At 43.1% G+C, this 25154-nt stretch overlaps 1 protein-coding gene across 4 annotated transcripts in view; it reads left to right on the top strand.

Moving 5' to 3' along the window:
• DBNL (drebrin like) overlaps window positions 1-24942 on the top strand; it is a 38279-nt gene extending 13337 nt beyond the window's left edge. Inside the window, exons 4-14 of one of the 4 annotated variants that reach the window (XM_083713645.1) lie at window positions 961-1035; window positions 2728-2874; window positions 6661-6738; window positions 8611-8762; window positions 12011-12065; window positions 12511-12585; window positions 14826-14931; window positions 17295-17444; window positions 18730-18851; window positions 20238-20343; window positions 22489-24942. In XM_083713645.1, coding sequence (XP_083569771.1) covers window positions 961-1035; window positions 2728-2874; window positions 6661-6738; window positions 8611-8762; window positions 12011-12065; window positions 12511-12585; window positions 14826-14931; window positions 17295-17444; window positions 18730-18851; window positions 20238-20343; window positions 22489-22628 — 1206 coding nt within the window. In that variant the 3' untranslated portion in view covers window positions 22629-24942. The remainder of the gene's footprint in view (window positions 1-960; window positions 1036-2727; window positions 2875-6660; window positions 6739-8610; window positions 8763-12010; window positions 12066-12510; window positions 12586-14825; window positions 14932-17294; window positions 17445-18729; window positions 18852-20237; window positions 20344-22488) is intronic. The other 3 variants (XM_083713646.1, XM_083713647.1, XM_083713648.1) reach the window with 3 other exon arrangements.
• Window positions 24943-25154: the final 212 nt, after the last annotated feature.

Genomic DNA, 25154 nt, shown 5'->3' with positions numbered 1-25154 from the left:
TACTAGGACAACGGCTTTATTAGGCCAGCCAAAAGGTCGCAAAAGAGTTTTCAAACTTCCTAGTTTACGTTTTCCCAAGCTTCTCAGTTCATGGATCCCTTGGTCAGTTTATAAAGTTATCATCAACCCCAAACCAAATTCTTAGGAGCATAGATGAAATGGTGCCAAGAAATATCAATCTATAATCAACATTTATTAACCATAAATCACCATTGCTAAGAGTCATAACTTGAAAAAAATAAAGTAAACAACTAAAATAAAAAAGTAAAAGTGCACCTGTATACATTTTTTTCCAGTAAAGCAGCATGGTCTGAGAAAACTGTTGTATTACGGAATCACTAAGTACAGAGGTTCCTCATTGGCAAGAGGGGAGCTCTTTGTACATGAGCATATTCTTTATTTCTGAGGCTCGCGTTTCTCATTAATTTTTTGCACTGTCTTTTGCAGACTTCCTTTCTACCCCAGGCCCTTTTTGACCCTATGGTCTTTATTCGCAGTCCCATAGACTCCAGGGTGTCAATCTCAACTGCAGTACTTGGGGAAACATAGCGCTAGATGATAAACCAAGCAGGATGGAGGTGGAAAAAAACCATGCCTGCTGTTGAAGCCATGGCATTTGCATCCGGTCATGGACTCAAGATGGAATGCCACAAGAGGCACAAGAGTCATGGAAAGGAGGCTCTGTTAGATGATATTCTGGTTTCGGTTTACACCAAGACCTGCGGAGAAGAAGGAACATAAAATGATTTATCAGCAACTCCCCCCACCCAAAAAAAGCTCTCTGGAAATATAAAATCCAGCTGTTACCCAGGTCTGTCTCCATGTGTGTTCAAAGTGTTTCTTTCCTCCTCCCATCTTCAGTTGCCAGTTGGCAACTCTGTTGGAGTTAAGTAAATAACCCTTGATATGTGGTGTGTGTCCCTACTCCCCACTTAAGCTCCTCATGTTTTCTTTTCATAGTTTGGTGAAGGCGTTAATGATGTGAGAAAGGGAGCCTGCGCCAACCATGTCAGCTCTGTAGCAAACTTCCTAAAGGTATTTAATCTTCCGTTTTATTTTCCATCGTCGTCTTTCCTTTCAGCTGAATGCCCTCCCTTATAAATGGCTCTGTGGTCAAGTTGTATCAGGAGTTTGGGGTGTGTCGACCTCTGTGCTCCCCGAGTGGTAGGAGGTTTTGTGGGGTGATCTCCTATGAGTCGCTTTTGGGGTGGGGGAGAACACTGGAGACTTAATGCTGCTCTGTAATTCCCTATTAGAAATCAAGCAGTAGGGAATAGGCAGCTACCAGACAGACAGTGCTAGTCTTGAAACCTAATTGGCCCCCAGCAACAAAACTAGATGGAACTTTAATCTGACCTGGCAAGTCTTGCAACTTGAAATAGCCACTAACCAGTCAGAAGCCATGCAGTAAGCAGTGAGCAATATCAAGCCATACCAAAGTGAACATCCTTCCTGCAGGACAGCAATCCTTCATATATTTCCTTGTTATCACATCCACGCAGTTTGGGCTCCTTGAACCTTTTCTTGTATTCACCTGTTTTTATTTCCTGACCCACATACAAAGCACTTGGGGTAGGGCAGGATTTATCCCTACGGATTTTTCTCCTCGCAGCAGGAGTGGATTAGACTAATGGTTTTAGTAATTTATATGTCTGAGCCCAGTTGCGCCCCTAACTCCCATTGTCTTATGCTCTGGTAACCTCTAGGTTAGAATACTGTGGTTTGTTATACATGGGGCTGGCTCCAAAGATTGTTCAGAAACTTCAGCCGGTGCACAATTCGGTGGCCAGGTGGGGCAAGATGGTTTGAGCATTTGACACCAATCCTGGCCCGTCTGCACTGGTTTCCAATTAGTTTCCAGACCCAATTCAATGTGCTGGTTTTGACCTATAAAGCCTTAAACAGCTCAGGACCACAGTACCTCCAAATCCGTATGTGCACAAGATTGACATTTGTAGGAAATAGGTTTGAATGTAGTGAGATTCTCAGACCATTACATACAGACAACTCGCAATTTGCATTGGCTGGCTTCGCGGTTTTTCCTGCATCGTGATTTTTGCCAGTTCCTGCTCTTGTGATTCACTTACCCCTGCAGGAGGCAGGGGTGAGCTGAGGCGGTAGAGTTAACAGGGGTTACATGAGTCGAGAGAAGCACTGGCTGGCTTTGTGTTTTTTCAAAAATTGTGATTTTTGCACAGCACACACATAAATTGCCATGTCAAAAATTATGAAACAGTTATCACAATACGGACTTCAAATGGTTTTGGACAATATAGCAATATATCACCCAGCCCTACTTTCATCACCTAGCAGCTCACCTAAAGCACAACTGGAACCTTCTGATTTCTCATCCCCAGTCTCTGCACAGTGCAGTCCTAGGGGATATGGGTGGCGGAGACTATGAAATTTGCAGCTGAGTTACTGCTTATTGCCAGAAGTCAGGAATGCAAGATGAGATTAAAGTAGCAGAAAAGCTACAAAAACTTGGAGCTTATGGGGAAGGAAATACCACTTCAGAGCATTCAGATACGTTTTGGAGGGGGAGGGAGCATGGAAACGACCTTAGTGAAATGGTTTTTATGCAGGCCACCTTGGGGGGGGGGAGTCCTTTTGTGGCAGAAAAGCGAGAGATTCCAGATTGCCCTTCACTAGAGCAGGATTTAGTCTTGCATTGACTGATGATGCTCTCCTGCCCTCTAGCTCTCCCTTCTCTGCATCTCATTTCAGGGTGCTCATGTGACAATAAATGCTCGGGCTGATGAGGATGTGGAGCCAGAAACCATCACAGAGAAAGTGGCCAAGGCTTCGGGAGCAAACTACAACTTTCATAAAGAGAGCAGCAAGTTCCAGGAGGCAGGTCCTCAGACTCCAGTGGTGAGTTGCTCTGAGCTCTTGGTAGCATTGGTTGTGGCATACAGGAGGAGGAACATTGTGGTGAATGGACTGGTTGGGCTGCTGAGAACTTTTTGTTGGCACTTGAGCTAAAATAAATGCCCTACACCGAAGGCTAATAGTTTGTATGGCGTGTGTTGCTTCACAGAAGCAGCTTGTCTTGGAGCTTTAACTTAGGAGCTTGTGTTGTGAAGAGACAAGGGATTCGATTTCGTCTGTTTAAAAAATAATAATTGGGGAATCTGGGGCTTCACAGTGCCTCTTGAAGGCCCACCTCTTCTGTTCCAGCTTCCAAGGAAGGTGTCCCAGGGAGAGCAGGCATAGGGAAGAGCTCTTTGCAAGGATGGAGTCTTCAAAAACAATGCTTTCATTTTTTAAAAAAATGGTTTCAGTAAGCATGCAAAAACAACAAACTGAAAGTGAAGAATAGCCATTCCACCATAAAGCCAGTACATAAAGAAATCCCTAAGGTAGCATTTGTTGCAGGAGGTTTAAATGAGGCAACTGATTTATTAATGTAAGTGACGAAAAAAAGAAGCATATAGTATCAAATCGTGCCTTTTTAAAGCGAGACCCCTCACAGTGCTACTTCCCAGTCTCTTGATAACCAATTACTCAATGTAAAGCCAGCTCCTGTTTTCCACTTAGCTGCTGCTTGGTTGGAAATCTCAACTGATAAAAAAAAAAGCCACCAGGATTCATGCTTTTAAAAGGTATCTGGGCTTGAGGAGGGAAGGCAGCTCTCGCCCTGCTGGATCAAGAGGGCAGAGTGGTTTGAAAGGTTGGATCTAGTTTGGTGTGTATGAATCATACGTGTGTGAGTCTAGGTTGAATGAGGGGTCTGGATGGGGGGTATACATGAACAACTTGAAGGAATGCCTCCTCCCACATCGACCTGCCTAGGTGTTAAGATCAGCAGGGAGGCCCTGTTGTTAGGGCCATTGCCCTCTGTGGTTTGAGGAGGGCTTTTTGTGCAGAATGCCTTTGCCTCTGACGTGTGCCCTCCGCCATAGTTTGGTTTTTCACTGTTGGTCAGGGTGCACTTCTTCACCCAGGCCTTTTGGCGATGTGTCCAACCTCCTGCGATGCTGCTGCTGTTTTGTCATTGGTGGGTTTTGTGTTTTCATGGATGGGTTTGCATTTCATTTTAAAACGTTGCTTTTTAGCCAGACCTTTGGTTGATTTGATTGACATCCTATGCCCTTTTAAGATGTAGGGTTTTTGTGGGTGGGGTGGGGGTATTGGGTTGTTTTTATTATTATGTATTTTGTGGTTTTATATTCTGATTTTATTCTGTGAACCATCCTGAGACTTGTGGGTATAAGGCATAGCTGTCAACTTTTCCCTTTTCTTGTGAGGAATCCTATTCGGAATAAGGGAATTTCCCTTAAAAAAAGGGGAAACGTTGACATCTACGGATAAGGCGGTATAGAAATTCAGTTGTTAATAATAATAGTAATAATAATGCAAACTGAATTTGTTTTAACTGTGACATTTTTGCAACCCACTCTTTGGTGCAGAGCAGGCTATACATACAAGTAATAAAAAAATAAAATAAATGTAGGGGGGGTTGTGAAGTAAAGTATCACCTTAATTTGAGAACACCCTCTATGCTCTCTCATTTTCTTAAGAATTTTTTAAGAATCTTAAAAAGAGAAATTGTGCAAGATAGAATGTGTGTTTGTCTCACTTCCTACCCACATGCAACCGCTGACAACCACAAAGGAGATGATGTCTTCAGTGGGGGGTGGGGACTCACCGTTCCTGGTTTTAAGGGAAACAGGTGGTTTTCAGAGCTCCTGAGAAATATAGACTGACATGACAAACTCTACAAGAATACATTGGAATCTGATGGGTAGAATGACCTTATTTACTGTATAGAATTGGTTGTGAAAATCACCTCTGTCAGAGATTATGTTTTCATTAAAATCCAAGGCTGTTACTTTAGAGAGGTGGAATAAGGGCTCCTATCCTCTTCTGAAGATGCAGGTGAATGTGCTATCGAGAACAGGTGTAGAAAGATGCAGCAGAATATGGGATGCCTCAGGACCAGTATCTTCAGTTCAGATACTCCTGTTATCTCAAGGCTACCACTTGGGCAACCTACCTGCTGCCGCACAATCTTACTTTTCTCACTGAATTATCAAACTGAATAAATAATAGTGCAAATAGTTAATGTTGCAGTAACACATTAGTTCATTATTGGTAAATTTTTGTTGCAAAATTGTAGGAAGTGGACTTAGAAAAGACACAAAAGAGGACACATGGGAAGCCCCTGGAATTCAGTGTGTTAGTATTCTTAAACTGGAAATCTGCCTCTCTCTCCCTCTGACATGCTTCTAGATAGCTGCTGGCGTGTTAACACCAGCAAAGCAAGTCTTAATTGATTAGTCATAAAATCCTCTCTGCGGGAAACAGTACGCACCTAGAGACCTTTCCTTCCACCTTTTTTTTTGGGGGGGGGAGGCAGGCGTAAGTGCCCCATAATTCTTGCATTCTGGTTGAAAAAATTCATGAGGAAGCTTTAAAATGTCAAATGCAATACATTCCTGAAAGGTCTGTCCTTGCATTTCGTTGAGTAGGATTACCCTACATATCGACATCACTCACTAGATGTTGGGAGCATTTAGCTCTGCAAAAATTAAGAAACCAGGTTTAGGAAGTGCTTGGTCAATAGTAAATTGCCTTTTCTTCCTTTTTTTGGAAGATTTTAGGTTTTAAAATTAATTGCCTGTTTTAATCAACTTCTCACATTATCTCAGATTAATTTATTTAATATCTGGACGAGTTGTTTTTGAGATTGTGTTAATAGGAGTTAAATTTGGCCTTCCAACAAACTGTTTTGGAAGATGAAAGTGATTGTAGGTGGAAGAATGTGGAAATTAAGTAGAAAATTGTAAAAAGAAAATGGATGTTTACAAATTTCAGTACCTGCATCCGAGAGAGAGAGAGAGAGAGAGAGAGAGAGAGAGAGAGTGAGTTTATCCTTTTGCATTGTGACTTCTGAATGGATCTGGATAATGCCGCTGATCCTGTTTGGAGTTCACAACTCCCATTGCCCCACATGTGTGCTCTGAATCGGCCGCTGATATGACTGATTGCATTTTTTAAAACCTTATTTGTACTGGAAGATTTGCAGAAAGCAAAGATACTTTTTCTTGATCGTTGATCAGTGAAGCACTCCCCGCTGCAAATATTTCCTTCTTCCTTTTCTTTCTCTTTTGAAGTTCTGTTGCCTCTTCCCCTTGAAAAATCTTATCTCTGTTCTTTTCCTCTTTAGCAGCCACATTTTCACATCCTAGCAAGCCACTAACCATCGTTTACTATGAATGAGCATTGTGCTAATGCATACTCTTGAATTGTACTTGTTTGCAATCTCTAACCAGTCAGATGGGTGGCATATAAATAATATTATTATTACTACTTTTACTTTTCCTATGTAGATGGGCAGACTGGCTAGTAAAATTACTTGGCCCTGTAATGCTTGCACTTTTCTGCGTACCTGAGCTCACAGATTTGAATTAAAATGTGGCTTAATGCATTCTTACTACCTCCTTCCCCAAGACCTTTGCAGCCAGGGAATAGTCTCAGTTTGAATGTCCTCTGTAATGGTTTGAGTAGAATATACAAAGTATTTTGTTAACACTTCCCAAATTCAGTATAATGCGGCTCTAAGAAGTGTAGACTTAGCAGCTTCCATGCATTTTATTTAACAACTAATAGCAACTAAGGATGTTTTTTAAACTCTGTGATCCTCTTACACAACAGGGCTCGGTCTACCAGAAGACTAATGCCATGTCCGAGATCAAAAGAGTCAGCAAAGATAGCTTCTGGGCCAAAGCAGAGGTATGTACTTAATTCGAACAACTTCCGTGTGCCTGTTTTTGCTGGGGTGGTCTTGCAGTTCCTTCATGTTTTCTTTGCATGCTTTATCTCATTCCTTACAAAGCAAAAGCAATTAGTTTCAAACCAGTGGAGCAGAGTCTGTGTTTGTAACTAATCTGTTATCAGAGAGGCTGTAAAGTGTTTTGGTTACATTTTCATTTATATTGGTGCTTCCTGCCCAAAGTATTTCCTGGCATCCGCAAAAAAGGGTGTTGTGCCAGCAGTCCCTTTGCATTGGCTTTCTGTTCACTTCCAGGCACAATTCAAGCAGCTGGGTATGACCCATGGAGCCCTGAATGACTTAGACTCCCTTAAAATCTCTGAGATCCACTCAAGCCTCCCCTCTTAATGACAGCAACTCTTTGTCTGGTTCAGATCGAAAAGGTGAGAACAGCAGTCGGCTGTTCACTACTGACAGAACTCCCTTCTCAATGCAAATTCTCCAAAGTCCAAGCCCTGGACAATTTTCGGAGCACCGATTTTCAGAGCAGTCTACAGAGCCCAGTAGACGGACTAGTTTTGGGAGCCAAGTTTTAACTTGGGCATGGAGAGAGAAATCAAAATGTTGTGCAGATAGATTATTTCAGTGGTGGGTGAGGATGGAGTATTGTTCTTTTTATATGTCCTGCACCTTCAGAATGTGATGGGCTATTTAAAAAATATAAATTATTTGACCTACTGTGAAAGAGGCACGTTGAAGCACCTTCTAGGGGAGGGCCCTGGAAATAAAGAAATTACCATTCATGGTGGAGTTCTGTATTGCGCTGACCTCATAGAGCTGTGCATGAGTTATTTGTAAAGTGTGTTAGAATAAGGAGTACAAGGTGGTAAGTCGACTTGTCGGCATTAAAAATGGAAAAGAACTAAGGTGCAACCATTGAATTATTTTGAACCTCTAACTTGGCCACCATAGGCAAATTAGATGTTTCGCCCAGGCAAGTGGCCAGGCTGCCAGAAGAGGTATGGAAAAGCCTTGCACTTTCTTCTGCAATCCATTGCATTTCTGTGCTGGGTAGTGAAGAAGGAAGCAGGCTAACAGCGGAGACAGAAATCACCCCATCCTTTCTCCAGCAAGATACAGAGGGGGTGAAGCTCTCTCCTCCAAATCAAGCACCGAAACCAAGAGGGCTGCCATCAGCCTGCTCTGTTACTACGCTAGACACCCAGCAGGCGAACCTCTTGCACATCATATATCATACTGGGCCTGTGCCAAAGAGAACAGTCTGTTACTTTACCACTAGCCCACTGCTGCTAGTTAGTGTAGGCCAGGCTTTTCCAAACTTGGGTCTCGCGTCAGTTTTGGACTACAACTCCCATGATCCTTAGCTAGCAGGACCAGTGGTCAGGAATGATGGGAATTGTAGTCCAACCCCCCCATGGAGACTCAAGTTTGGGAAACCCTGGTGTCAATACTGAGCTGGATGGACCAATGGTCTGACTTGGTATAAGGCAAATTTCCATGTTCCTGTACTGGACAAGCAGGATGCGACTTCACCTCATGCGCAGCTGCCATAGAAACAGAGCAGGCTTGTGGAAGAGGGATAGATCAATCCTTTTCTTCGTTCCTATGCTGGATGCACAAGAAGGTGAAGCCCACTCCCACATAAACAGCACAGAAACTCAGTGGGCCGGTGGCAGAGGCCCAGATCCCTTCCTCCATTCCTCCTCCATTGTGCTTCTACATTAGACATGACAGAGGCAAAGCTAGTAATTTTGAGGGGCTGGATGAATGTTTTAACATAGAGTGTGAGTAGACTGGTGGAAGGGGAGGAAGTAACCTATTCTTCAAAGGTGGCTGCTTTTAATTCGGACTTGTTGCGCTCACCCTTTCAGAAAGATGAGGAGAACCGCCGACTAGAAGAGAAGAGGAAAGCAGAGGAGGAGCGTCAGCGTCTGGAGAAAGAGCGCCGAGAGCGGGAATTGCAGGAAGCAACTTTGCGCGAGCGAAGATATAAGGAGCGAGCCAGTGAGATAGATGCTCAGAAGTGAGTCTGTTTAATTTTAACAAAAGCCACATTAATTGCTACCTCAGCTGAGCAAAGATATATTGGCACTCTAATTTCTGCGAAGAGAAAATTGCTGGGGAGAAGTACCACTTACGCCTCTGTGAATCCAGCTTGAGAATTTACGGCTTCAGTCTAATGATTTTTGTCTTGCAAGATTGGAGTCAATTGTATTCGGGATATACAGTACGTGGCTTATCTTCTCTGGGATGCTGACCTTGCTCATTCATATCATTGCTCCTTTTCCCTCAACCCACCCAAAACCACACAGGAAGCCCCAAATAATGAGGCAAGCAATGCAGTTTGTGAACCCAAGCAAACACATTGAGTTTTTTTTCATTTACTTGCCTAAGCGTGTTTCCTGTGAGTTCTGTTGTTACAGATCCGGAGGAAGTCGTCAATGCAATGGCCTATGTCAGTCTTTCTGATGCACTGCTTTCCTGTGACCGTAAAAGTCCTCCCAGTGTTGTCCCGGGAGCTCAGAGCAGTGCTTTAACATCTCAACAATGATGAGACTAGTTGGGCTGAGAGTGTGACCTTCCAAGGGCCACACAGTAAATTTCATAGTTGGGGAGGTGATTTGAACTTTCACAACACTCTGCAGAAATATTTCTATTCTCTTTGGAATAGGAGTGAGTGTTAAATATTTAAAAGATATACAGTATAGCCCTGCTTTGGTTTTGCTTTTAAATCAAATTATCTCCAGTACAGATAAATTAAGATACAGTGGTACCTCGGGTTACAGACGCTTCAGGTTACAGATGCTTCAGGTTACAGACTCTGCTAACCCAGAAATTGTACCTCGGGTTAACAACTTTGCTTCAGGATAAGAACAGAAATTGCGTGGCGGTGGCATGGTGGCAGCGGGAGGCCCCATTAGCTAAAGTGGTACCTTAGGTTAAGAACAGTTTCAGGTTAAGAACGGACCTCCAGAACGAATTAAGTTCTTAACCCGAGGTACCACTGTACAGTGGTACTTCAGTTTTCGAGCATCTTGGAAGCTGAACATTTCGGTTTTTGAACACCAAAACCCAGAAGTTAATTCTTCTGTTTTTGAACATGCCTCAGAAGTTGATTTATTTTCCCCCAATTTTCTCCATTGAAATTGCAGGCCGCCCTTTGTGCCTCGGTTTTCAAACGTTTTGGAAACCGAACAGTCTTCCGGAACAGATTACGTTCGAAAACCGAGGTACCACTGTACTTAGAAGCGGCAGCAGAATAGCATCTGCTATAACAGTAAGCAGCAAAAAAGAGAGAATCGCACATTCTTTAGAAAATGGAGCACTTACTGCACTTTCAAAAGAGTAGCCCCCTTGAGGACACCCTGTGACAATCCCAGATGAAATAATGTCCCCACCTCCTGCCGTGCCCTGCCGACACCAGAAGTAATTGTCTCTTGAGAGCAGGGCTTAGGTCAGATGGTATGTTGTTCCCGGTTTATGTCTCAGTGATGTGGCAGCAAAGAGATTTAGGGTGGGGGATATGATGTTAAAGGTCCTGTGGTGTTCCTGTCACCAGACTTCAGTGAGTCCAGGGGAAATACCCCTGAAGTGCGCAGCCAAAATTATCCTTGCTCCGTAGAGACAGATCTTTAGGGGGACTTCCTTGTAGTTCTTTTCAAAAGTATTTCTGCTGCAAAGGTTGAGGAAACTGTTCTTCGGCATAATGCGCTAAAAATTGAATTTGAACTTGCTGATGGTTTTCCTGTTTCACTGTTTTAAGCTTAGTTTTGAGAAAGCAAAAAGTGTAAAATAAAAACAACATAGACCACAAAATACGTGTGCACTACATAAAAATAGCAGAATACATAAAAACTGAAGTATCTGGAAAAGGCAGAGTATAGCTTGGTATAATATTCCATATAACCATAAAAATGTATTCTGGGGTTATAATCATAGGTTAGCATTGGAGTTAAGTGCAGAATGGGATATGGGATTATTACTGTGTGTGTTAACTTCAGCTAAATGTGCACAGCTGCAAGTGTAGGGTAATGTTTTATGGATGACATGGATCTATTAGGAAAGAAAGAAGGAAAAAATTGCCATGACATTTGCAGTGTGTTAGATTTTATTCACAAACCATTTTAAATGCTAGTTTTTCAGGATAGCATTCTCTTATTACTGGTGTGTGTGTGTGTGTGTTGTGTGTTGTGTGTATATATGTGGTTTGTCTTCTTGGAATTGGTATATTATGAAAATAAAAAGTCTGAAGCATCTTGGTTAAAAAAAGCAGCACTAGCAATTTAAAAGCTTTCTTAAAGATCCAGTTCTTAGTGGGAGGCTGGTTTTCCTTGGGAAGGAATTCTATAACCATGGTACTCTCTAACTGAAAAGTCTTTTGTGCCCACTCACTTCATTTCTGAATCAGTTGGAAGGGACCCCATGTGTAATCTAGTCCAATACTCTGCTAATGCAGGAAATCTGGAATGTAGGAAGCTCCATTAACAGTGAGTCATATTTTGGGCCTGTCTAGTCCAGGATTGTCTTTCTAGCCCAGTAGCACTGGGAGGTGCTAACAAATTAAACCTGGGTTTTTCTACATGCAAAGCATTTCTCCTTTTTTTCCAAGGAGCTCACAGTAGTGTTCTTCTTTCCGCACCCCTCCATTTTATACTCACGGCAATTTATGAGGGGTAGGTTAGGCTGAGAGAGAGTGACTGCTCCAGGGCCACCCAGTGAATTTCATGGCTGAGTTGGAATTGAGTTGAATCCTTGTCTCCCAAGTCCTAGTCTGATGCTCTAAAAATCACACTCTCTACAGTCTGCGCTGCGCTCAGCTGCAGTCTGTCCTCATCTACTGTTACGGCACCCATGATGGCTGGTCATCCAGCCTCTGTTTTAGAGTCCTCTGCTGAAGGAGAGTCTACCACCTTCAGACAACGCACACCATCAGGAAGTTTCTCCTGATGTTCCTTTGTAATCCCCTTCTAAGAGGGGAGCAATGAGTTGTGCACCAGTGTATACATATGCAGAGATGAGGTAGTCCTCCACTTATCTTGGCCCCAGATCATTTAAGTCTTTAAAGCTTAACACTAGCTTCTGAAATGGGGCCTGGGGACAAAATTTGTTATGTTGGGTAATAGAGATGGGTGCAAACTCTTGGGTTTCTATCCCAGTTGAACGCCAGGATGACTTTGAATACAGAGGAGCACTTTTATGTTGAATATTTGAACAGTCATTGACATAACTTCATTTAACTGTGGAGGTTTTTGTTTTTGTTTTAATTTGCAGGAAATTCCAGCAACAGCAGGAAACGGAGTCAGTCAATAAAGAAAAACAACAATGGGTAAGGTCTGAAATTGTCACTTTTCATGTTGTTCCAAGTGTTCTTTTTAAAAGACTTATGAATACAGAGGGAGCTGTGTTGCCTGTGAAGATCACACAGAACAGCACCAAGTCCTGTCTTGATACTTGCAGGCAAGCACTGGGCTCTAGCTATGAATCTCTAAATGCTTCTTAGGCTGTTCATCATTCACGGCTTAAAGGTCCATTTATTTTTAAGTGTGGTACGGAGAGCTGGATTCGGTGGTGTCTGTTGGTCATCATTTTCTTAGGCAGGCTGTATGACTGGGCAAAGCAGTTCAGAGCAAAGGCTGATCTTCATGTTCATCATATACCCAAGTCTCATTTCTCTTGAGTTGGTTCCATCTTCCAGAGTGCAGACGTATAGACTTGAGAACTGCCTCTGCTTGACCTTACCATGGGTGTAAGGGAGTCATCTTATATTACAGAAGGAGCAGGAAGAAGACCTCAGCAAGATGCAGAAGGGTTTCCGAAGGAGGAGTGAGTCTGTGGAGAAAGCTCAGGTACATGGGAGAAAGATCCTTGACAGTCCTACTTCGTTCTTACTTCTTCGTTCTTTGTAACTCCTTAGCATTCAGAGTGATCTGCATCTCCAAATTTGTTCTTTTTACATTGCTTCTCAATACTGGGTCAAAGCAGCAATACCAACTGCTTTGTTGAAAGGACTAATCTATTTGTCCCAGTACACTCACTGTTTTCTACACTGCATGCGTCTGTCAAAATAAATAAATAAATAAATAAATAAATAAATAAATAAATAAATAAATAAATAAATAAATAAATAAAATGCTTTCTATATGAATCAGAAAGAACCTGCGTACCTTTTCGAAACCTCTTATTGGTTTGGAAAGCCTGATCATTCATAGAGAATCTTCCATTCTTTCTTATTTCTTGGTCTTCAGCACATCTTGAGGCAATAAGTTCCACAATCAAACCTGTGGTGGTGGTGGGATTTCTATGGAGGTGGTAGCTTCCAGTGTATTTTCCTGACCACTTATGAGTGTATATGCCTTGTATACAACCAATCACTACTTTTTCTTGATTCACTTCTGTGGCCTCAGCTCAGTTTTGCAATTGCGCTTCTGGAGAAGCAAGGTACTAGTAGTCTTTGAGTGCTCAAATCATGACACACACATGCAATTTCCACCATACACTTCTTGGCCTTTGTGCCTTCCAAAAAAACTTGCATTTGAATTTTCGGCTGGTGTTGCAGAGAGCTGTTGGCCAGACCTTCACCAAGATTATGAAACCTTGGTTCTGTTCTTAAGAGTGACCACAACTATTGAGTGCAACTATTTCTCACCCCATGCATTACTTGTAAATAAACCCACCAAAGTTACCAGCTTCCAGAATTCTTGCCAGCCTGCTTTTACCCACAAGAGGGTCTGGCTAGCAGAGCTCTCGGTCCCTTCTCTGCAAGCCCACCTTGAACTTTTGCAAGGTTAGTTTCCGCACTTTCTTCACGTCCAGTAAGAAATGTGGTGCCAAAGGGAGGAATGGAGCACACTGTTACCTCCTCATCCTGCAACTCACTGGCGGCCAGGCAAGTAATGAAATACAAGACACTGTATAACTGCTGGGATGGCAGCATAATATTTTATAAACCATAACCTCAAGTTTGGGGATATTCCACAAGAAGTTATAATGCAGTAGCTATGCACACTCACACATGTGCTTTTGTGCATACGTGCTTTTGGATGCTCGTTAGCATGAAGGTCCAGAATCTATTATTAAAGCTGTCCTCCAGTCAAATGGCTCTTGCAAACTTGTCAGCTGAACTCCCTGTAAGGATTACTGCCTGCACTGCTGTTCCGTTAGAATGACATAAGCTGGGTCTTCTCCTCTGGTGGTGGTCCTGGATGATATCTCTTAGCTGGATCCTCTCTCGGTCTCTTGGATCTCTTGTTCACCTTTCTGGATCTCTGACTTGGACTCTCTTAAGACTTGCCCAGTTGCATGTGGGGCTCCTGATAACTTCCTGTTTCCTCTTTCCCTTTCAGAGGAGCATGGACTGTTTCTTGAGAAATCTCTTTTTAATGCAAGATGGCTGGTTTTCTTATGGGCACCTGTACTCCCTTTGAGCTTCTTGAACTGCATAAGTTATGCCTTCTTGCTAACACTCAGCAAATTTGTGAGGGTCCTTCTCTTTTTTAACAAGGTTGCTTCGGAATTTTCCTCATAATGGAACTAATTCAAAATCCAGCTTGCTGCATTAAACAACTCCAGGTCAATTCTCAATAATGAGCCTAGTTAAAGGATATGCACACAGTGGTTGTGTTTTGCATGAGAACCTCGCATTTCTGAGCAGCCTTACTATCTTACCTTGAAATAGTGAAATATATTTGTAGGGCCAGGATAAGTGTGTACGACTGTAGAAACAAAGCTAGAACTGTGATTCATAGAAGTTTGCTTTTCATCAGGGTAACCGATTTAACCTGATAAAAATGTCCAGGGGATTTTAGCAAATCAACCTGTGGAAGTGTGTCCTCATTTTTGCCTATGATGTGCAGAGTCTTCTAGCCCTAAAAGAAACCATGAAGACTTTTCTAACGCATTCCTATATCCCTGGGTTTTGCCGGTAAATTGGTTAGCGATGATGAATGAACTGTAATATATTGGCAGCCAATGACAGCACTTCCCCTTGCATGTTGAAGTCAGGTGGAAGCATTGATGCTATTTCTAACCCCCCCCCCCCCAATTGCTGTGTTTCCTCGGGACTCAGTAAATCTTTCTTTCTGTGCAGGAAGCAGCATCAATAATAGGACAAAGATCAGTGAATCCTCGGGACATCTTCAAACAAAAGGAGAGGTCCATGTCCACAGATGGTGCAGTCGTCAGTTCCCAGCCAGGTATCTGACAGAGCAATTCTATACTGTTATTACGCTGGGACTGGAGAATCATTGCAGATGTACCAGCGGAATGGCCTTTGTATCTGAAACATGCTTAGTCCCTTCAGCACATTGTGCAATACTTGTCTCCCCCACTCTCACAGACAGCGAGCAGGAGCCCCTACATGAGTCAACAAGCCCCTTTTGCTCTCCCCTCTCACTGTTGCCTCTCGGGACCCGTTCAGTCCCCTGCTGCTTTGCATAGAAAGCCTTCCTCTCTCCTTCCTTTGGGGAATGCTCTATCCTGCCCCCATCCTATTTGCTAGAGTGGGGCTGAGCACTGGGTGTTTGGGTCTGGAGTCCCAAGGCAAGGTACATGTTGAGGTGGGGGACATGGTGGCGCTGTGGTCTAAACCATTGAGCCGCTTGGGCTTGCCAGTCAGAAGATTGGCAGTTTGAATCCCCACCACAGAGTGAGTTCCCATTGCTCTGTCCCAGCTTCTGCCAGCCTAGCAGTTTGAAAGCACACCAGTTCAAGTAGATAAATAGGTACCACTGTGGCGGGAAGGTAAACGGTGTTTCCGTGTACTCTGGTTTCCGTCATGGTGTTCCGTTGCACCAGAAGCAGTTTAGTCATGCTGGCCCGGAAAGCTGTCTGTGGACCAACGCCGGCTCCCTCAGCCTGAAAGCGAGAGGAGCATCGCAACCCCATAGTCACCTTTGATTGGATTTAACTGTCCAGGGGTCCTTTACCTTTCTCTCTCTTTTTTTTACCTTTTACACGTTAAGGTTCTAGGAAGAGGTGTGGTTTCAATGTGCTCAGCTCTCTAGGCACATTCCGGAGACTAGTATGTTTTGTGCAAGTGTTCTCCCTTTCATTCTCTCCCTTGTGATCTCAAAGTGTGCACAACATGGGGACAGAAAGAGGGCACCTGGCTATAAGCTATGGGGTTCATGGGGTTTATATAGTGGTGGTGGTGACCTTTGATTGGGTGTTGAGTTACAGAGTATTCTATATTCCTCTCTGTGATGTGCATGCGGCAGTCCCTGCTGCTGGGGCAGCTGCCTTTTTCTCATCCTTCCATTGAAGTCGATGGGAGAGAATTTTCTAGGCAGTAGGGATATGGGCTGATGCAAAGTCACAACATTTAGGAAGGTATGACACTGTACTGAAGGGGTATACAATTTGACATTTTGACAAGGGACGCGGGTGGTGCTGTGGGTTAAACCACAGAGCCTAGGACTTGCCGATCAGAAGATTGGCGGTTCAAATCCCCGTGATGGGGTGAGCTCCCGCTGCTCGGTCCCTGCTCCTGCCAACCTAGCAGTTCAAAAGCACATCAAAGTGCAAGTAGATAAATAGGTACCGCTCTGGTGGGAAGGTAAATGGCGTTTCCGTGTGCTGCTCTGGTTTGCCAGGAGCGGTGTAGTAATGCTGGCCACATGACCTGGAAGCTGTACACCGGCTCCCTTGGCCAATAAAGTGAGATGAGCGCCGCAACCCCAGAGTCAGTCATGACTGGACCTAATGGTCAGGGGTCCCTTTACTTTTACCTTACAATTTGACATATGTGTCCTTCACCCCTGTAACATCCAAGCCTTACCTACGACCGTTCCATTTCAGCTGTTCTCTTTGCCGATAGAATGTTTTCCCTGGTAGACTGTTATACTAGCATGGTATAACTGGTATAACAGGGGTTTACTGCAGAACCTTTCTCCAAATCCTGTAGTTCCTCAGTATAGGATTGCACCCTTAAACAGGATCAGAAGAACCTGGAGGCGGTTATTTTGCAGGACAGATTCTTTCCAATATGCCATGCCACATGCAGTTATACTCTGATCATTCTGTGTAAAAGCTAAGGAAATTTAACTATGGTTTGGCACAGATGTTGTTGGGCTGCAGCTCCCATCATCTCCCATCGGGCATGCTGGCTGGGGCTGATAGGAGGTGGTGTGCAACAAAATTCAGAGCATTGTACGTTCCTTATCCCTGAATGGTTAAACAAGTATTTAAAAACAAAACAAGAAACAATGTGTTTTTTTTTAAACACAGTGTCTGAACTGGCAAGCCGTAGTTATGGGACCAGAGTGCAGATACTAATTAAAAGAGCAGCATTCTAAACCATTCTATTTGTCTGTCTGTCTGTTCATTATAAAAATGTGGATTATGTCTATCTCTGTAATGGCTGACCGAGACAACTAACAGCTATAAAATGATAACATCACAATAAAAAAGTATTACGCTGTATACTAAAATGGTTATCATAGAAGGCAATAATGAACTAAATCACATGGGTTGTCTAAGGGCTGCTTAGTGAATGGTCATGGAAAGATGCGTCTATCTCACCATTTTGTGTGTTGTATTGATGTGCCCCCTTTCCCAGGCAAGTTGCGGAGCCCCTTTCTCCAGCAGAACAGTCAAGCAGAGGCTCCCGTATCCCCTGTCCACCCTGCCGTGCAAGATGTTCACCCTCCTCCTGTTGTCCGTTCGTCTGTACACGATACACCTCCAGTCTCTCCCGTTCCTGAACTTGGTAAAGCTAATATAAGAGAGCTTATGGATTCAGTTCCTTGATTATGGCAGGTTTTTAATAGCTGAAGATGTTCAGGTAGTCACCCATGATCTGTTTGTCCCAAGCATAGTGAAGGAGGCGTGTATAACAAACACAACTTGAAATCTAGTTTCATGGGGAGGTGTATACTTAAAACTCTTTTTGTTTCCATTCCATTAAAACAAACTATTTCCCCCCTAAATATTCCTTGGGCTACATAGCTACATTTTGAAAAACTAGGTGGGTTTCCAAATCCTTCTTGCACGCGAGCGTGCGCACACACACACACTGCTTGTATAAAATGTCCCTATACCACTATTTGTATATCTTTATATTTTGCTCTAGGAAAGACAGTAGCTTTTGTAATGGGCAAGCTTAAAAAAAGAGCTGATTATTTTTCAGTTGATTCAGGGAATTCCCGACATTTGTAAGAGTTTTAGTGGATGGCTAAAGAAGAGAGAATGGGAAGGCAAGTAAAAAGGTACTAACCTGCCCAGAAAGGGAGGGATATAACTGCTTAGGCTGTTCTGCTGAATCATCTGAGAAAGCTCATATGCTCAAAGACTGTGAGGGAAGCACTGCAAGTTAAAACAAACCTGGTGGTTCCCATTGAATCATTGAACTCATAATTGATGCTGAACATCATCTACAATTGTCTTACATTTCGCTATAAACATCTGTAAGCTTAAGAATTAGATTCACCATATAGTGGTATCAGAATAATATATTTTTTTCAAAAAAAGTTGAAGGATACTGTCATCGTAAAATAATTTTATTTTTATTTTTTGCAAAGGGTAATTCTATCTTCATAAAGTACTAAAAAATGAAGAGTTGCTATACAGTACATTTTGAAAAAGACAGTTCCTTGGTGGCAGGCTTGCAATTTAAATACTTAGTCGGAAATAGGACAGGTGACAGTCAAAGGTCACAGCATTACTTTAATTGAGAGGAAGAAGTGAGGTGTGGCAAAAGTGAATCTGTATACCTATAGGGTGATCAGAACTGCAAAGAGATCTTGCAAAAAAATGGGAAGACTTTTACATTCATATCTATTATCTAATAACGTTAGGGTGCCATCATCAAGCCATTCATTAATGGATCCTAATCATTCCATTTGAGTAGCAAACTTTCTCCTGCATTCCTCTTGCCTGCTGCCTTTGAGATTGTGTGCAGTATTTGTGGCTTCTCTGATTGAAGACCCGTTCAGAAAAGATGAAACTTATAGCAAACCTAATGGCTGAAACAGAAGAGTGTGTTGTTCTTCCAGGTGATTCTGTCAGGCAGAACAACTACAGATCCGGCGCTCCAACCTACGAACCGGAAGAGAAACACGAAGCTGTGTACGAAGAACCCCCTAGTGAACGAGTTATCTATGATGAACCCCCTGAGGTTAGTCTCCATGCACATGAGATCATTTCCTGCCTTATTTATGCCAATCTGCCTCTTACATTCTGCTTGCAAGTGCTGTTGATTATGTACCCAGAGTGGTGCGACTCATGCGCAAGGGGAAGAGATCGGTAGGTGTGTTGCTGTGCTCAGTTCATGTTACTGTGCATGTGCATAACAAAAAACCGAGAGAGGGAAGAGAAGATTGTGGAAGACGGCATGGGTAATTTGCTGGAACTGCCAGCATTGTCAGTGTTCAGGGATGATGAGAGTGGAAGTCTATAGCAGCCAGAAGGCACCCCATTGGTTATCCTCAAGATAGTGCTTCAGCTCAAATGCTCGGAAGAACAGACTAAATTCTTTTATTCACTATGTCAGTGATGGTGTCTCTAAAGACCCACCCATCACACATTCATCAGTCCTGGGATGAGTTATTGGGATACCTTTACACCACTTGCCTTTTGTATCCTATACTCAATTTTTCTGTTTCTGTTTTGAGTAGACCATATGTTACCTGTATCTTGATGGAAGGTTGTCCTTGCTGCTTGGGTTTTTAAAATTTGTTTTCCTTTAAAACATCAATAAATTTAAATGTGATACACTTGGTATGCCATAGCCTTTAGTCAACCTCCTCCGAGATAATGATGGTTGACCCTCATAGTTTGAGGAAGCCCTAATAAACTCAATAATAGGGAAAAATAGCCACTAATCTGTTTTGCTCCAGCATAACATTGTTGTGCAAGGGAGCATAGAAGCAGACTGCGGATTTTGTATTTCTGCAATAGTTTGCTCAATCTGTTGCATGACAAGTTTCTTCTAGAACAGCTGTTGCTGTAGATTACCTGTCTGCTAGCACAAGGAGCCTTGCAGTAGCAGAGGGAGAATGTTTGCTCCAGACCTATATAAATGAATAAAGATTGTATTCACATTACATCTGAACCCAGGGTTGTGGTTTGTTTCTCCCCAACAAGCCAGGATCTCTGGCCACCCTTAAACCACCCTAACACCTTGGGTTCAGAGGTTTAAATATGACTTCCTGGTTCATTTCTCCACTCACACAAAGGGAGAGATGAAGCAGGAGCTGTCTGGAGTTCAGGCTAGTGCACTGCCCATGCCTAAGAAACCATGATAAGCCGAAACCCATCGTTTACTGTGGCACATGAATGCAGCCACTGTTCTATCTGCTTCTTTCACCCTTCCATCTTCTTGCTCTGAATTCTCCACCCCCCAAGCAAGCACCTTTAACATGTATAAACTGGCGTATATTTGATGCATGGGTTTTGTTTGTTGGAGTTTAGCTGGAAGATTTTTTTAAAAACTAATGACCCTTGGTAGCTGTCAGTACCATTTGAAATATTCTGCTTCATTCCGTTAACTCTTCCTTTGCAGGAACAGCCCGAAGATACTAAATATGACTATGTTGATAACTACCAACAAAATCTTAACTTGGAGGGAAAAGGTTTATGCGCTCGAGCTCTCTATGATTATCAAGCTGGTATGTTCTGTGTCGTTTGTTTTCTTCCATTAACCAAAATGCTTGCCTCTGGGCATAGTCTGTTCCCACTCAGGTTAGATAGAAGTTACAGGATCTATTTTTCTCACATTGTGCCCCATATAGAGTAGGTCCTGTCCCAATTTAGTAGTTAGAGGATGGACAGGACAATAGGTGGCTGGTGTGATGGCCGGGGAAGAAGGAACCAAAAAGAGTGAAGCATAAGTATCCTTTATTCTGGCTATCAGAAGCCCTACTTGAAACACACTCTTTTCTATACTTGTTAGCATCTGTTGTCTAATCTCCCTTTTTAAAAAATAAAAACGTTGGGGAGATTTTTAGGAATTCTGATATGTGCATTTATTCTACAACAGGAAGATTCCCTTCCTGTGCTGCACAGTGACGGCCACAGAGATGGTAACTGGGGGCAATAGGTTTTAGTCACAGCACAAAGCATGTGTTGTAGGAAAGGGTCAAAGAGCACTTCTCTATGAACACTTGCTGTCTCTACTTGATTCATGGCTGGTATTTGCAGCTGATCTCAAAGTGCATGGCAGCGTATGGGGGGTGGTGGAATGCAACCTCATTCATATGTTGGGATGAAACCTTTTTCAAAAGAGGGTTCCATAAGTAAAACCAGCCCTGAAAGGTAGCACAGACACTGGTGCACTGAAGTAATGTTTCATACTATCCCCCGGGAGTCATGACCGCTGTGCAATATGACATCTAGAAATCTTTGATGGTTGTCAACAGCAGTCCCTTATTTGTCAGATGGCTGTTGCGGTTGCTTGAGAGTAACCAGGCAGGACTCCAACCTGTGTTTTACAGGCTTTATTTTGGTACTGTATTTATTTACAGTAAAGAGCCCCAGAGCTCGTGTCTGGCTCAATCGCTAGCAGAATCAGGGAGTGGTCTTTTTTTTGGACCTCCCCCAACATAAGAGTTTCGTTACCCCCAACGTTCTCCTTCCCTCTTTGCGCCTTAGGCTACTGCGTAGGATGGGTGATGACAAGGGCGTGTTTCCCTCTTGTCCGGCTTGCCCAGGAGCGGTGTTAAGGCTCCCACCAGCATCCTCTGGTCCTTGCACCTCTTTCCCACTGGAGGTGAGGCTTTCCTCCTCCCCGGAAGAGGAACTGCTTCGCAAGATTTTCGGAGGCTCCCTGTAACACAACTGCCCTTCTATTTATTGCCTCTGAGCCAATGGCAATTCCCTGACAGTATTACAGCAGTTTAGCTTCAGCATCATACATTTTCTAACTGCAGGGCTACTTCGCAAATGAAGCCTCAGATGCACTTACTTTGGTATCAAAAGTTCTAGCAGAACCTGGTACCAAGACATCAGCCCCCTTTCTAAAGGATGATGGACATTCCTAGTTCAGGATGTAGATAGGCCAAAGGAACGTACCTCTGTGGTAGAGCTCTGCAGGCGGAAGTTCCCAGGTTCAGTCTCTGGCATCTCCAGTTAAAAATGGATCAGGCTGCAGGTGATATGAAAGGTCTTCACACAGAAAATTGCTGGCCATTGATGCAGTCACTACCAGGCTTAGATATACAAGTTGTCTGTCATGGTATAAGGCCTTTTCCTGTTTGGGTGGGTTAAGTTCCATTCTATGTCATCTCCCCCCCCCCCCACTAGAATCCCTGCAAAGACAGATATGCATTAATGTTGCCAAGCAAAGTGACATAGCCAGGATCTCTTAGCAGTTAAGGCAGGGGTCAGCAATCTTTTTCATCCGTGGGCCGGTCCACTGTCCCTCAAACCATGTAGTAGGCCGGACTGTATTTTTAAAAAATATATGAATGAATTCCTATGCCCCACAAATAACCCAGAGATGCATTTTAAATAAAAGGACACATTCTACTCATGTAAAAACACCAGGCAGGCCCCACAAATAACCTGGAGATGTATTTTAAATAAAAGGACATGTTCTACTCATGTAAAACACACTGATTCCCGGACTGTCCGCGGGCCGGATTGAGAAGGCGATTGGGCCGCATCTGGCTCCCAGGCCTTAGGTTGCCTACCCTGAGTTAAGGCATAGCTAAACCGTGTCAAAGTGGTCCTGAGTATTCACTCTTGCTGGGCTATATGCTCCTTAAACAAGTAACTGTTTTCCCTCTGAAATCTTGTCTGTTCCCACCTTTCAGCTGATGACACGGAGATCTCTTTTGACCCTGAGAACATTATCACCAGCATTGAGATGATCGATGAGGGCTGGTGGCGTGGTTATGGTCCCGATGGTCACTTTGGGATGTTCCCTGCCAACTATGTAGAACTCATTGAATAATGGGCCTTTGCCGGAGGAAGAATGCAAGCAATACCTGAAAGAACAACTCTCATCAAATCCAATTCTTCAAGGTGGAATTGTGTGGCTTTTTAAGAGTGAAGTGCTCGTTGCTCTGTACCCCTGTTGCTGGAGCAGTATCTGTCCCTGCCCAGTGAAGCAGACCTCTTCCTTTCCCTCCTTTTAATTTTCCTTAATGGGTACTTTTCAAGTGAAGGTAGGGAATCAGTCTTGACATTGCATAACGCTTTCCTTCACTTTTTTTTAATGGAAAAATTGCCCTTTAGCACACCCTCTTCAAACACACAGAGAGACGCTCTGAACACCAGTGTGGAGTATTTAGAAGATAGTGCTTAGCAGAAATAGATTACTAACCTTCCCTTCTCCCCAATGCAAACTGATTTTTTTCATTCCGTGTGTTGCAACTTTCTAAGATAGCATAAGGAGGTATCTTAAGAAACATCTACTGCATTTACTTAATAGCCTGTGTAACTTGTCTGTGTGATTCGGGCCTGCAGTCCACAGTTATTCCAGAGCGCTGCTTTGGAGAAAATGGATTGCGAGTTGCAGGCTTCTCCGCTCCCTTTTCTTTGAGATGTCAATCCACTAGGAGCTGCTTCAGGGCAACCCCTGTCGAAATGAATGGTTTTGTGCGATCACTCCCTAGTGTTCTTGTGCAACTTGCCTTCCATTTCAGTGGAGTCATTCCTGAATGGGAGATTGTGCCCTCGAACTACTCTAACCTTTGTGCAAGGACCAAGTTGCCTGGCTTTTAGGTTGTTAAGTCTGTGTGGAAAATTCCCCCCTTGCTTTTAAAGTAAAAGCGTGCCATGTTTCTTGAGACATGGCTTCAGAGACAAAACACCATTAAAGCAGGTAATAGACAAATGCCCTGCAAGCAATGCTAGCTTTCAGCTGTGCTGCACATTGCTTTAAATACAATGCTCTGTCTGTACATGTTTGTGTGGTTTGGTTCATATGTGAGGGACTTGATTTCTGCATTACCTTTTCTGGGTTGTTGTTTTTTTAAAGCCTTATGTTGCATATACATAATATTTGGATTAATTCCTCCCCTCCCCTTGAATATTCAAATAAAACAGAACCTAAAAGAAACCTCAGACACAACTGAGCTCTCAGGAGTGTCCCAGATTTGTGCTGTGTAATTGCGTGACACTGTGCATCACTCTGACTGACACCAGCTAATAGTACTAAACTAGTAAGGGTGTTTGTGACTCATGCCTGGGTTCAGGTGCTGAATTTTAAGTGGCTTTCATCCAACTCCCACTGAGCATCACCTCTTTATGACGTACTAGCTACAGGTGTATGTTGTTGTTTTTTTTAAAAAAACAATTAACCATTTTTTACATTCCTGTTATTTGTCTTGCTCAAGGCAGCCTGGATAGGATTCTCAAGGAACTTCAAACATGCATCTGAGGTCGAGAATGAGTATTATAAAGGTTAATCTGTTTGCTTAGGGTGTAAAAGAAATGGCCTTGCAAGGTTCAAGTCCTGTCTCCCCTGCTTTTATGCATGATGTGGTGGTGATTATGGAACTAAGAGATTCTAAGGGAGTTCTCTGCTGATCTCCCAACTAAGTTGTAATCAGTGGCATTTTAGAAAGTGACAGGTTTTTTATTTAAAAAAAGATAGGGCGCAGCTTCCAGAAAGTGGCTGTTTAATTTCCACATGCTTCTTCATTCTGGATCTGCAGAAGCTAAAGCTAAACTATCCATTCCATTTTAATTCAGCATTTCTCTCTTATGCCCCCACTCCAGGTAGTCAAAATGGTGTTTTCCAGATGCTGTTGGACTGCAACTCCCATCAGCCCCTGGCCAGAGTTGATGGGAGTTGTAGTCTAGCAGCGCCTCGAGGGCACCATATTGGCTCGAGATGTAGTGGAAATCTTTTCAGAAGCGCTCCCCATGGTAACTCTCCATTACAAATGAATATGGGGCCTCTTTTGCCCTGACAGCTTTGGGGAATATTTTGAATGGACCATGCTTTAATCCCCCCCCCCTTAATTCCATCTTTCCCATTCAGGAACGATTAAGACATGTTCCCTTTGGGATGTTTGCAGCAGGCAAGCCATGGCTTCACAGGGAATTCTTTAGAGTTGATTCTTATTAGAATTGCTAATCATCATGCTGGAGGATCATTGCTATTTCGGTTGCTGCTGTTCACTGCATCTCCTGTTCATATCCTCCTTTTTGCCAGCCTTCTGCCGTGCATGAAGATTTGGGAGTGGGGAAAAGCTTGTGACTTGTATCAGGATGATCTGAATAATAATAATAATAATAAAATGAAGTGATTTAAATTACTCCAGTGAATGATGTGTGTTTGTTTCATGTGCGGTTTGCTCCCTGCCCTTTTCAAGGTCAAAGAAGGGCTTTGGTCTTGAGTTATCCATGTCCTCAACTGAGTATCTAATGATAATACCTTTATTGTCGATGTAGAAACTGTGTACAATGAAATTAACCAAGCTTCCCTCCCCTCCACAAACACTCAGTCTCATTGCACTCTGTGTGCTTA

This window comes from Podarcis gaigeae (genome assembly GCF_964106915.1).
Source record: "Podarcis gaigeae genome assembly, chromosome: 15".
Lineage (NCBI taxonomy): Eukaryota > Metazoa > Chordata > Lepidosauria > Squamata > Lacertidae > Podarcis > Podarcis gaigeae.
The sequence above is the reverse complement of the archived record's forward strand: the minus strand, read 5'-3'. Positions and strand labels throughout refer to the sequence as shown.